Here is a 14,598-nt window from a genome sequence, read left to right as displayed (position 1 = left end):
TTTTGGGGGTTATTTATTTACCAAATTTGCTTCTTAGTGGAATATTTGATGTGAAGTAATGGGAACCTTGGATGGATCAATAATTCATAATAACATTGATTTTGATTCAACATTATGCTTTGAGCAATGACAGTTTGAAAGAAAAAAAACAGCTTTGTTTTGTTAGTCAACATTGCAACTTTTTCTAAATTACATTTAACCTTCAAGTTTTTTTTATTTCACTTTTGTTATGAATTTGTTTATTTTAATATTATTTTTAGAATGTGCCGTGGGCCTTTGAAACATTAGCTGTGGGCCGCAAATGGCCTCCGGGGCACACTTTTGACACCCCTGCTTTTAGATAATAAAAAATGAAATCTGATAAATCTATGGATAAAAAGCAGAGCCTGGAGACGCATGCACATTTATCATAACTCTCTCTGTCTCTGCCCTTCCCTCACAAATGTTGCTGCGCACAATGTTTTTTTTTTTTTTACCCCTTCTTAACCCTGAACGTACATTGTTAATACACGCAACCCTAACTTAAAAGGCCGGACATTTGAGGCATTTAAGAAACTCCACCCGGACAGCCCCGCAAAAGAGGACATGTCCGGTGAAAAGAGGACGTATGGTCAGTCTATCCTAGCCCGATCGCTGCTAGCACCGTACATGTCCTCTTTTGCCAGCATGCTAGCAGCGACCGGGCTAGGATAAAATATATATATAAAAAATAAAAACAGTACCACTTATTATACTTTCCTTTGTTTGTTTTTTATTGTAGCAACATGGTGGTTAACGTTTTGGAGACTTGTGTATGTGTGTGCATGTTACTATGTATGTATATATATATATATATATATATATATATATATATATATATATATATATATATATATATATATACACACACACACACACACACACACACACACACACACACACACACACACAAAGCCCGGCCAAATTGTTTTAACCCAATGCGGCCCCTGAGTCAAAAAGTTTGGGGAGCCCTGATTTAAAAAAAAATACACATCAGTAGGCTAAATGAACGTCTTCAAATATTTACTATGATTTGATATTGTCTTCCATTAGACAGAAAAAAAGTGTCGAGACTGACCCCAAAGCAGCTTCCTGATCCGTCCATCCTCCAGCTGAAGCGCCACAGTGTGTGTCCGGCAGCAGTGGACCAGACTGACCACGACGCCGTCCACTTCCAGCTGAGACCTGCAGCGTCAAAACAAAGTCAATGGATGAAAATCTGTTGTTTTTGCTTGCGGCGGGTGTTCTGGTTTAGGGACCTGACAGCCAGCGTGTCCGAGGCGTCCTGGGCGGGTCGCAGCGTCATCAGGTTTGTGGAGGTGGGCAGCGGACCGCGGCCGGCGGCCACAAACAGATCGTCCTGCAGCCAAAGCAGATGCCGCAGAGACAGCGGCGCCTCCTGGTGGATGGCAGTTCTGCAGAAAAAATGGTGAGGCAGCAAACTGGCTTTTAAAGGATGGACTTAAAGGGGAACTGCACTTTTTTTTTTTAATTTTGCCTTTTGTTCACAATCATTATGAAAGACATGACGACGGATATATATATATATTTTTTTTTTAATTCATTCTATCTCTTGAGTAAACGTAAACAAAAGTCGGGCTTACAACGGAGCGAATGGGAGGTTCTCTATCCTGCCCATGAAAGCTAATAAAAAAACATTCACAAAGCACCAAGGGACAAGCGGTAGAATTAGGATGGATAGATGGATGGACTTAAATATTAAACAAGTATTAGTAATATTTTCATTATAAGCTCCAACACAGAGGGACTATTTACAGCAGAGCTTGCTTGCATGCCTATGTTGACATTATCAGCTGCTTCCTCTTTCATTTGTTTATTTGTTACTCAATTTTATTGTACATCATAAATCATGCCTCTCACCTAGACAATAGAAGGATGAGGACCTATTCCGACGAGTTGGTACACTTTGACAGCCCATTTATCCCAGCCCGATCGCTGCTATCACCGTACATGTCCTCTTTTCTAGCATGCTAGCAGCGACCGGGCTAGGATAGAATATATAAATATATAAATGGGTTGTACTTGTATAGCGCTTTTCTACCTTCAAGGTACTCAAAGCGCTTTGACACTACTTCCACATTTACCCATTCACACACACATTCACACACTGATGGAGGGAGCTGCCATGCAAGGCGCCAACCAGCACCCATCAGGAGCAAGGGTGAAGTGTCTTGCTCAGGACACAACGGACGTGACGAGGTTGGTTCTAGGTGGGATTTGAACCAGTGACCCTCGGCCACTCTCCCACTGCACCACGCCGTCCCTATATATATAAATACAATTAAAAACAGTACCACTTATTATATTTTCCTTTGTTTGTTTTTTATTGTAGCAACACGTTTTGGAGACTTGTGTATGCGTGTGCGTGTATATATATATATATATATATTTTTTTTAAATTCATTCTAACTCTTGAGTAAACGTAAACAAAAGTCTGGCTTACAACGGAGCGAATGGGAGGTCCTCTATCCTGCACATAAAAGCTAATAAAAAAAACATTCACAAAAGCACCAAGGGACAAGCGGTAGAATTAGGATGGATAGATGGATGGACTTAAATATTAACCAAGTATTAGTAATATTTTTATTATAAGCTCTAACACTGACGGACTATTTACAGAAGAGCTTGCTTGCATGCCTATGTTGACATGATCAGCTGCTTCCTCTTTCATTTGTTACTCAATTTTATTGTAGATCATATATCATGCCTCTCACCTAGACAATAGAAGGATGAGGACCTATTCCGACGATTTGGTACACTTTGAAAGCCTATTTAGACCCGGGAGTCGCAAAAACGACACGAAAAAACATCTGGTTCCACCCCCCTTTTCTTCACGAGGATTGTGATTCTTCATCAAAACGGGAGAATAACAATACTCTAGCAGTCGGCATCCTAATGACAACAGACATTGTACAGTAGGTGATGTTTTATCATGTTTGTTGGCTCTTATGAAGTCTGCAGTGAGTAGTAGCAGGTAAAAAAAAAATCGGACGTCGTGGTGCGTTTTTGAAATTGATGCGCCGCTTATGCTTAAAATATTTTTTTAAATGACGTAAATATTAAATATTATTATAAATATGCATGTTACTACATTACATATATACTTACATCATGTACAGTACATAAAACCTTTTTTTAAGTGTATGGATGTTTCAGGGCTTCATAGGCAGAATAGAGCGGCTCACATTGGCTCCATTGTAAGCAGATTTCATATTTAGAATGCGTTAAAAAACAACACATCAGTCGCCATGTCTTTCATAATGATTGTGAACAGCTCTCCTTTAGGATGTAACAGAAATATTCATGCAATCTTTCATTTGTATCAGAAACCCAAAGAGTTTTCATATGTTAGTTTTGTTACCTGAACGTTTTTTTGAGGACCAAGGCACGAGACACAGTCCGGAATCCAATCCCCACTTTGTCAGGTTCTTCTCCTGAATCTGCTCCATCAGAAAATGTTGGCTTCATTCATTAACAATATTATTTCGAGAGGTGTCCAATAATATCGGCAGTCCGATAAATGCTTTAAAATGTAATATCGGAAATTATCGGTTTCAAAATTATTGGTATCTGTTTCAAAAAGTAAAATGTATGACTTTTTAAAACGCCGCTGTGTACACGGACGGAGGGAGACGCACAGAGCGCCAATAAACATTAAAGTCACTGCCTTTGCGCGCCGGCCCAGTCACATAATATCTACGGCTCTCCACACACACAAGTGAATGCAAGGCATACTTTGTCAACGGCCATACAGGTCAGACTGAGGGTGGCCGTATAAACAACTTTAACACTGTTACAAATATGCGCCACACTGTGAACCTACACCAAACAAGAATGACAAACACATTTTGGGAGAACATCCGCACCGTAACACAACATAAACACAACAGAACAAATCCCCAGAACCCCTTGCAGCCCTAATTCTTCCGGGACACTACAATATACACCCCCCGCTACCCCCACACCTCAACAACGCCCACCTCAACCTCCTCATGCTCTCAAATTCCAAGCTGCTATTTTGAGGCATGTTAAAAAAAAACAGTGCACTTTGTGACTTCAATAATAGATATGGCAGTGCCATGTTGGCATTTTTTTCCCATAACTTGAGTCGATTTATTTTGGAAAATTTTGTTACATTGTTTAATGCATCCAGCGGGGCATCACGACAAAATTAGGCATAATAATGTGTTAATTTCACGACTGTATATAACGGTATCGGTAATTAAGAGTTGGAGAATATCGGATATCAGCAAAAAAGCCATTAGCGGACATCTCTAATTATTTCTTTACAATCACTATTCGCTCTCTGTTGTGACCCACCTTGGCTAAAGATCGATATGTATCCATCGGCAGTGAACGTCGCCAGCTGATTGGTCCCCCCAGGCCGGCAGAGGAAGGTCACCTGGTTGACCGCTGAGCTCAGCTGCACCTCCAAGGAACACATGGGAGGAGGGACCACAGTCTGCCTGAAGGTGGTCACCAGGACCTTATCTGGAGGTGGATTAGAACTATCAACCTTTCCTCTGCTTCCTCTCATCCCATTGGTCCTCACCTCCATCAATCACAGCCACGTTGGCGTTATCCGTCGCATCCAGCCCGGGGCTCCTCTCCGTGGTCCAACCCCAGTCATAGGTGAGGCTCCCCCAGCCACGAGTCACCAAATGGAGCCTCAGGGGCCGCTCGGGGTCCCAGCACACGCACGCCGGCGCTTTTTGGGGGTCTTTGCCAAAGTCCAAGCTCTGCTTCAGGTACCAGTGGTAGTTACCCACCGTCCACAGCTGGACTGCAGGAAGAAAACGGACATTAGTCGCTTTTTGTCTTCTGCACCGGACCCTGGACTGGACTCACCACAAGTGTTGACGTGTCCGTGCTCCCCCGCTGTCAAATCCTCTAACCAGATAGCAAGGACCGTGGAGTCATTGTTCCACAGCAGCTCCTTCACCTGCAAGAAAAATATCAACGATCTTGAATTATCATTATTAAGAAGCACAGTTGACATGAATCTGACAGGTGTGAAATTTAGCATTAGCACACGAGAGGCAAGAAGGATCCAGCGCCTTAAATGTTATGCAACATCCATTGATGGGTGCTGACGCCCACTGGAATAGGCTCCGCCCCCGTGACCCTGAACAGGTTAGGATGGTCTGGAAGTCAACCTGCCTTGGCCTGGTCCTTGTTGAGTGGCAGGGTGAAGTCTCCGTGCAGCAGGCCGTTCTTTTCCATGAAGACCACGCTGTGCTTGTTGGGGTGGCGCTGGGTGCTCGCCATCAGGCTGCCGGAGGGTCTGAAACATGGAGACTCTTTCACATGGGTTCACTTGGAACAACTCGCACGTCTGCTAATAGAAGGGTACCTCAACTTAAAACCTCTAAAGACTTATTTGGCCACATGCGTAGACGGCACCTTTTAGCTGTTATTTCCAAAAATGTGTACACTTCTGAATTGGGGTCTTATGGCCGCTTATGTGGACACTTATACTGTCATCTGGTGGTGTCAGAAGAGTATAACATACAATGGAATTTGGAAAAAATTAAGTGTAAAAATTAAGAATTAGCATGTCACTAAACATGAAGTACACGTTTGTGTACTTATGGACTAAGTACATCATATCAAAAGATGATTCTTAGTTTTTATTCTAATTAGGGTTCAACAAGCCTAAATAGCAAAGATAAATAAAAAGGCATGCAAACAAACAGCTTGGGTTTTAAGAGATTTTAAAAGGGGAACTGCAATTTTTCTTTTTTTGCTTATCTATCACAATGCTCATGAGAGACCAGAAGACAAAAGGCTTCTTCTTTTTTTTTGCATTCTAAAACAAATTTTACAATTTGTTTTACGTCAAATAGCGAAAGTGAAACCGCTTCTGTCAGGACATGACCTCGAGAAATTAATTCACGCCTTTATCTCGAATCGTTTAGACTACTGCAATGCCCTGTATGTAGGCATTAGCCAGGCCTCCCTCGCCCGCCTGCAGTTGGTGCAAAACTCTGCTGCTCGTCTGCTAACACAGACCCGCAGACGTGAGCACATCACCCCTATATTAGCGTTCCTTCACTGGCTCCCTGTGCGTTATCGAATCAATTTTAAACTCCTTCTGTTTTTAAATGTCTAAACAACCTGGCGCCAACATATCTCTCCGACCTCCTTCGGCCTTACTGCCCCACTCGATCCCTAAGATCAGCCGATCAGCTGCTGACGGTCCCTGACATAAGGCTGAAGCTTGAGGTGACAGAGCTTTCGCTGCTGCTGCTCCCAAGCTCTGGAGCGACCTACATCTGAGTGTTAGACAAGCCTCCTCTCTTCCTGTTTTTAAATCTCTCTTAAAAACATACTTTTATTCCTTGGCTTTTAACACTGATATCCATCCTGCAATGGCGCCCCATTATACACCTGCTGTGAACCTGTTTTTATGTTTTATTTATTTATTTTTTATCATGTTCTGTTTGTGTTGTGTTGTTTGCTCGGTCCGCGTATTATCTTTTAACCTGCCCATTGTACAGCACTTTGGCTACCCATGTGGTAAATTTTAAATGTGCTTTATAAATAAATTTGATTTGATTTGAAATTGTCTCGTTCTAGATGGCTAACAATGCAGTTAATGGAAGCAATCAATTCTGCCCCTACAGTAAGTCACTTTAAAAATGCATTCAAAAACAGTCAACAATCCTTCATTTACATCCTATAACCTGTATATTAACTAAGCTGTTGTGACATTGTTATTGTATGATCAAACACGGAGGAACACATCGTCTTATGACAGCATGCTATTATTTACCATGAATTGATTAACGTGGACCCCGACTTAAACAAGTTGAAAAACTTATTCGGGTGTTACCATTTAGAATAGAATAGAATGGACTTTATTGTCATCATATTTGCATATAATGAGATTAAGGACTCCAATTTAAGGTGCGGTAGTGGAAACAAAAGTGGGATAAAAATAAATTACACAAAAGGTAATAAAGAAAAAACTAAGAATTTAAATAAACAGACCACTATCCAATAAAAATAAGCAATCCTGTAGTTGTACTGTAGTTTGTACATTGTATTGTTTTCATTACAATATTTCTTGACTAAAAGACAGTTGTGTTTTTTTAAAAAGGCATTTTACGTGTTAAAATTGTGCTGTTTTAGGCAGGGCCAAGCACCGATTGAATTGATTTCTATTCAATGGTTGATGTTGATTTGAGATCCAAGTATTTTGAGTTAAGGGCTCCGTCATAGAACCGACTGAGCTCGTACTTTGAGGTATTCCAGTATAAAGCTTTAAAAAAGTGTTCCTCACTTCCAGCACAGTGCCTGCTCCAGGCCGTCAACGGGCTCACTGGTGGCCTGCAGGACGCCTTCTCTGTTCCACACTCGGACCTTCCGGGCTCCGGTTTGAGGACAGACGGCGCTGACGGCAAACAGCTGTCCGTCACCTCGCCACGTCACCCGAGGCCTGCGGTCGTCCCATTCTGGAGCGGGCTTGACTTCCTGCAAGTATGTCCACACACTCAAGTTAGGTGAACATCCATACAGGAGCTTCTATCTGCCGATTTGATTTAGTTAAAAGTTAAAGTACCAATGATTGTCACACACACACAAGGTGTGGAAAATTTTTTCCCTGCATTTAACCCATCACCCTTGATCACCTCCTGGGAGGTGAGGGGAGCAGTGAGCAGCTCCCCTTGGTGATTTAACCCCCAATTCCAACCCTTTATGCCGAGTGCCAAGCAGGGAGGTAATGGCTCCTATTTTTATAGTCTTTGGTATGACTCAGTGGGGTTTTGAACTTTATTTGACCTGTACATAATTGTGAATAATTTGTCTTAATAAATAGTAACTTCATACCTGTGAGACAAATAGTCTCGCAGTTATAAATCCAGCAGAAATCAAACAACTTTATCAAACAGGAAGATGCTTTGACAAGACGTGACGTACTGAAAAATAGGCATCTTAGGGCTATTTATGGGTGCATGTAATATTCTTTAATAACTGCATAATATACTGTACTTTAGGGCTGTGAATCTTTGCGCACCACACTATTCGATTCAAAACGATTCTCGATTCAATATCAATACTTTTTAACCACATTGGGTGCCAGTTTTATGATTAACTACATTTCTCCATAAAATACATAAACTGCTCTGATAAATTTCAAATATGACTTAACAGAAAACTGGTTTTGTTTAATAAAATTGTACACAAACATTTAATAAAGTCAAATACAAATAAGGCAACAAGAGAAGTATCCAACACTTCTCCTTTCTAAAATAAATCTGTACAGCCGTCAGGAACCTTTATGGTGGAGAGAGCCATGAAAGCCAAATATTTTAAAATGTATTTCTGTGAGAGCCATATCATATATTTTAACACTGAATACAACTAAATGCGTGCATTTGTAAGTAAGACCAACATTTTTAGAATATAATAAGTGTCATTCATTTTAATAACAGTTATTCTGAAGCTAACCAATAATAAATAAAATACTTCTTAATGAGACTTGTTGAAATGGTGGATTAAAATGCATGAGAATGTTTTATATTTTTAACGTTGTTTTAACACTTTAACACGTACCATGAATTGATTAACGTGGACCCCGACTTAAACAAGTTGAGAAACTAATTCCGGTGTTACCATTTAGTGGTCAATTGTACAGAATATGTACTCTACTGTGCAATCTACTAATAAAAGTTTAAATCAATCAAAACTGTGATTACCAGCGGAATTATTCATTACTTATCGTGTTAAGCAATGTCAGCTAAGGTTTATCTGAGAGCCAGATGCCAGAAAAGAGCCACAGGTTTCCTACCCTTGATCTACATCAACATAACGATTTGCCTGAGTAACTGGACAGGACAGATTTAAAAAATAAAAATAAAATTTTTTATGAATCAATTTTTATTTTTTATTTTAATCCATTAAGAATAGTTTCAAATAAAAATCGCAATTCATTCTAATATCAATTTTTTTCACAGCACTACTGTCATGGACACACACAAATATTGTAAATAGAAAACATGACATGTGTCAAAGAAAAAATAGAGACCTGAGTCTTTCTCTGTGCAGCTTGCTTGCCCTCCGAGCCGTGGAACTGAGTCTCCTTCTTGCCCCAGCCCACCGTGATGAACTTTCCTGCGTCGTAAGAGATTCTATTATTATTATTTCTTATTTCTAACCGTCACACATGCACAAGTACAAGGTAACAAAATGCCGTTTGGCATAAAGAAGTGCGGTACACATGTCAGGGTTTCATGTGAAAAATGTTGAACCACACAGGTAAAAATAAAAACAATTTGGGATTTTTCTTTTTTGTGACACGGGAAGGTAATCGCATTCCACAAAAAAAAAAGTAAATTAAAGTTTGCGATCTGAGCAATAGGCTTCCATAGATAGACAGAGCACGCATGCAAATCTATTCCCAAGTGGGCCAGACTGGTAAAATCCTGGCATGATAACTTACAAATAAAGACAACTTTGGGTTGTTTTCTTTGCTTAAAAATAGAGCAAACACAAGCCTAATGAAAACTAATCTCTCAGGCCGGATAAAACCTGTTTAGCCTGCGGGCCGTACATTTGACACCCCTGGTATGGATGGTTGCATTGACCCAATGTGTAGAGCACTAAGATAATATGGAAATACTTACACATTCTAATTTACAGAATAATATATCAAATATATGCATTTTAATGTATTTATGTTATTCACATGTGAAAAGTGCTGTATAATATATTGTATTTATATTACTCACATGTGAAAAATGCTGTATAATAGACTGTATTTATCTTATTCACATGTGAATAATACTGTATAATAGACTGTATTTATATTATTCACATGTGAATGCTGTATAATAGACTGTATTAATATTATTTACATGTGAATAATACTGTATAATACTATATGTATATTATTCACATGTGAATAATGCTGTATAATAGACTGTATTTGTTATTCACATGTGAATAATGCTGTATAATAGACTGTATTTATGTTATTCACATGTGAATAATGCTGTATAATAGACTATATTATTCACATGTGAATAATGCTGTACAATAGACTGTATTAATATTATTCACATGTGAATAATGCTGTATAATAGACTGTATTTATGTTATTCACATGTGAATAATGCTGTATAATAGACTATTCACATGTGAATAATGCTGTATAATAGACTTATTCACATGTGAATAATGCTGTATAATAGACTGTATTTGTGTTATTCACATGTAAATAATGCCATATAATAGACTGTATTTATATTATTCAGATGTGAATAATGCTGTATAATACTGTATTTATATTATTCACATGTGAATAATGCTGTACAATAGACTGTATTTATATTATTCACATGTGAATAATGCTGTATAATACACTCTATTTATATTATTCACATGTAAAAAATACTTAAGTGTTTGTCTATTGTGAGCGAACTGTGGTGCCGAATTTACCCCAGGGATCAATGAAGTACTTTCTATTCTATTCTATTCTAATGAAAGCCACTGTACCTTCACCAAAGTCATCCTGGTGAATTGCAAACTCGGTGATGGGTTCAAAGTTTTTTGTCATCATGATGATTGTTTCCTGACCTGTGAGATGTAAAATATTATGAATAATTAAGATATTATATGTATATATATTGTTTGTATGTGTGTGTGTGACATGCTGACCAGTCGTGAGAATCACTAGCTCCTCGTCGGGACTCCAGCTCATGGATGTCAGCCCGCTATCCACGCTGCCCACACACTCCAGCTGTACAAAGGCAGGAAATAAAAGTAAGCACCAATCTCCCCGCCATCGGAACACTCTTCATTTGCAACACACCTGACAGGTGTTGAGGTTAAAGAGGACGACGTCTCCGCCGGCGGTGGCCAAACACGCCGACTCAACTTCCGCCAGGTCCTGCAGCCCGACCACGGATCCGCTGCCGTCCTGCGGAAGGAATCCATCCGCCGTCAAGGAGGCCTCGGTCACAACCTGCACGGCCAGAAAGGAGAGTTGGATGAAGAAGTCACGGCTATATCGGCTCAGGTCTTACCTGTCCTGTTTGAGGGTTAAACTCTGTGATGGAGTACTGGGAGGCCACCAGTAGCGTTCCAGTGTCAACCCGCACCGACAAACCCTGCGGTGAGCCGGGGTCCTGCAGCTCTGAGGTCTGCAGGCTCTTCAGCAACTTTAGGTTCCTCATTTGAACTACAATGAAAATATTTTGATGAGGGACACCCATACTTGCCAACCCTCCCGATTTTCCCAAGTGACTCCCGAATTTCAGTGCCCCTCCCGCGAATTTCTCCCGATTTCCACCCGGACAACAATATTGCTACACCATCCTAAACTGTGCGCCGTTTCTGGCGGGACAAGAATAACGGTTACACCTCAAAGCCAAGCGCGGCAATCAGAACAGAAGAAGAAGACGAAGCAGAAGAAGAGAAATGGTGACGACGAGTAAGAAGAAGTAGTAGGCTTGCAAGTTCCTAAATGAATGGGAAAAAAAATTAATCCAGGACAGTTTGAAGGGAAATGGGTATGCTGCCTGCAAATTTTGTAGATCAGACTTCGCCATTGAACACGGTGGCCGAACGGATATGGTCACTCATGAACGGTCAAAGAAGCACAAGGCACCGGTCACAGCCCAGTATTACGGGCCACCTTGCAAAGTGGAGACCAGAGGGTGTAACGTAGGCCGAGACAAAGATGACTATGCTGATAGCTACAAGCAACATCCCGTTCTCCATTGCTGATGTTTTCAACAAATCAGTGTAGGATGTGTACCTGGATTCAGAGATCGCTCGCCAGTACACAAATGACAGAACAAAGGCTACTCAAATAGTGAAAGGTGCATGTACAGAGTTGCCACCCATCCCTTATAATACAGAGTCGTCACGTGTATTAAGATTCATTTATTTACATATATATATATATATATATATATATATATATATATATATATATATATATATATATATATATATATATCTGTAATGCACTGAAATTCAAATGTTTATTGTTTTTATTATACATAAGAAATACTTGGATTTCAGTGAATTACAGCTATATAAATACATACACATATACATATATATATATATATATATATATATATATATATATATATATGACTTCACGGTGGAAGAGGGGTTAGTGCGTCTGCCTCACAATACGAAGGTCCTGCAGTCCTGGGTTCAATCCCAGGCTCGAAATCTTTCTGTGTGGAGTTTGCATGTTCTCCCCGTGAATGCGTGGGTTCCCTCCGGGTACTCCGGCTTCCTCCCACTTCCAAACACATGCACCTGGGGATAGGTTGATTGGCAACACTAAATTGGCCCTAGTGTGTGAATGTGAGTGTGAATGTTGTCTGTCTATCTGTGTTGGCCCTGCGATGAGGTGGCGACTTGTCCAGGGTGTACCCCGCCTTACGCCCGATTGTAGCTGAGATAGGTGCCAGCACAGGTGCCTATATAGTCGCGTCCCAGAAGAGTTAGTGCTGCAAGGGGTTCTGGGTATTTGTTCTGTTGTCTTTATGTTGTGTTACGGTGCGGATGTTCTCCCGAAATGTGTTTGACATTCTTGTTTGGTGTGGGTTCAGAGTGTGGCGCATATTTGTAACAGTGTTAAAATTGTTTATAAGGCCACCCTCAGTGTGACCTGTATGGCTGTTGACCAAGTATGCGTTGCATTCACTTATGTGTCTGGCAAAAACACTTCTATTATGTGACTGGGCCGGCACGCTGTTTGTATGGAGGAAAAGCGGACGTGATGTCAGCTTGTAGACGACGCTAAAGGCAGTGCCTTTAAGGCACGCCCCCCAATATTGTTGCCCGGGTGGAAATCGGGAGAAATTCCGGAGAATGGTTGCTCCGGGAGATTTTTTGGAGGGGCACTGAAATTCAGGAGTCTCCCGGGAAAATCAGGAGGGTTGGCAAGTATGTGATGTAGCACTGCAGCTGATGATGAGGGGCGCATGTGTATATATATATATATATATATATATATATATATATATATATATATACACACATATGTATATATATATACACACTTATATATACTTGCCAACCCTCCCGATTTTTCCGAATTTTAGTGCCCCTTCCGATAATCTCCCGGGGCAGCAAAATTGGGGGCGTGCCTTAGAGGCACTGCATTTAACGTCTTCTACAACCCGACGTCACGTCCGCTTCTCCTCCATATAAACATGCCAGTCCAGTCACATGATATATGTGGCTTTAAAACACGCACGCTCAGCTTGTGAGCTCAGTCACATGTAGTATGAGGCTTCGGCAGACACACGCAAACCATTGCAAGGCATACTTGGTCAACAACAACACAGGTCACACTGAGGGTGGCCGTATAAATAACTTCAACATTGTTACAAATATGCGCCACACTGTGAACCCCCACCAAACAAGAATGACAAACACATTTAGGGAGAACATCCGCACCGTAACACAACATAAACACAAAAGAATATATACCCAGGATCCCTTGCAGCACTAACTCTTCCGGGATGCTACAACATACTTATAATTTTGAATATCTCCCTTATCCTGAGGTCTCAAAGTTGAGACCATATTCCTGCACAATGTCACAAGAACAAATACTAGGCGTGTGTGTATTTGCCGCATTTTCACCGGTTTGAATAATCCATAACGTTAATACTCACCACAGGAAAATGATACCTATATCACTGAGATCATCTTTACAAGACCGGTTTGATAATACTGGTTTGACGCATGTAAATTAATTCATCTTTGAAATTGTACACATACTAAACTTATAACGTCGAATGAACAGAGGTGTAAATACTATACCAAACCAACTGTATTTAATAAAGCCGTTTGAAAACAACCACCGTTAAAAATAAAGGGCTGTGCCTCGGCAAAAAGCAGAGAAGTTCATACTAAAATATATCATTGAGGTGAAATATATCGCATAGGTGACAGACACCAATCATTAAGCCGTAAAAGAGGAAGGTTAGCTTACGTTTTAGCTTTTTTTTTTTTTTTTTTTTTTTACAATTATCAAATCGACTGTAATGTAATAATTAGCTCCAAGTTCCTGTTAGGTTTTTTAATAAGTACGAGAATTAAAAAAAACAAAAACCCTCACCGACAAGAGCAGTCGTTGACGTGAAGTAAGAGTCAAATCATCAACAACACCCATGTGGCGGTGCCGAGCCGGAAACCTTTAATCCCTGGCGCGGCTCACCAGATGGCTGCATGGCGCCCCCTGGCGTCTTGGAGGCAACACGGCGGCTGCTCAACGGCGAATGACTTATGAAGTACGTTTTGTTAAAATATGTACTTTAAAAAATTATAAATAATTAGATCGGGTGTATTGTGATTATGTTTTACGAAAAAGACAGAAGTGTATCTGTATTTACAGTTTAATATGTCGTTGTTTAAAAACAGTATGGCAACTTAAATTTGGATTGAATGATTGATTGAAACATTTATTAGTAGATTGCACAGTACAGTACATATTCTGTACAATTGACCACTAAATGGTAACACCCCAATAAGTTTTCAACTTGTTTAAATCAGGGTCCACGTTAATCAATTCATGGTAAT

At 40.3% G+C, this 14,598-nt stretch overlaps 1 protein-coding gene across 1 annotated transcript in view; it reads right to left on the bottom strand.

Annotated features, from left to right (window-relative positions):
• Positions 1 to 14,225, bottom strand: part of elp1 (elongator acetyltransferase complex subunit 1) — a 46,646-nt gene extending 32,421 nt beyond the window's left edge. Inside the window, exons 1-14 of the mRNA XM_061891542.1 lie at positions 14,138 to 14,225; positions 11,070 to 11,224; positions 10,856 to 11,008; positions 10,702 to 10,783; positions 10,540 to 10,620; positions 9,071 to 9,156; positions 7,325 to 7,515; positions 5,200 to 5,323; positions 4,888 to 4,981; positions 4,592 to 4,822; positions 4,360 to 4,530; positions 3,401 to 3,479; positions 1,278 to 1,433; positions 1,097 to 1,203 (exon numbers count right to left, since the gene is read on the bottom strand). Coding sequence (XP_061747526.1) covers positions 1,097 to 1,203; positions 1,278 to 1,433; positions 3,401 to 3,479; positions 4,360 to 4,530; positions 4,592 to 4,822; positions 4,888 to 4,981; positions 5,200 to 5,323; positions 7,325 to 7,515; positions 9,071 to 9,156; positions 10,540 to 10,620; positions 10,702 to 10,783; positions 10,856 to 11,008; positions 11,070 to 11,219 — 1,705 coding nt within the window. The 5' untranslated portion in view covers positions 11,220 to 11,224; positions 14,138 to 14,225. The remainder of the gene's footprint in view (positions 1 to 1,096; positions 1,204 to 1,277; positions 1,434 to 3,400; positions 3,480 to 4,359; positions 4,531 to 4,591; positions 4,823 to 4,887; positions 4,982 to 5,199; positions 5,324 to 7,324; positions 7,516 to 9,070; positions 9,157 to 10,539; positions 10,621 to 10,701; positions 10,784 to 10,855; positions 11,009 to 11,069; positions 11,225 to 14,137) is intronic.
• Positions 14,226 to 14,598: the final 373 nt, after the last annotated feature.

Source organism: Nerophis ophidion, linkage group LG29, assembly GCF_033978795.1.
Source record: "Nerophis ophidion isolate RoL-2023_Sa linkage group LG29, RoL_Noph_v1.0, whole genome shotgun sequence".
NCBI lineage: Eukaryota > Metazoa > Chordata > Actinopteri > Syngnathiformes > Syngnathidae > Nerophis > Nerophis ophidion.
This window is presented reverse-complemented; position numbering and strand designations above follow the sequence as displayed.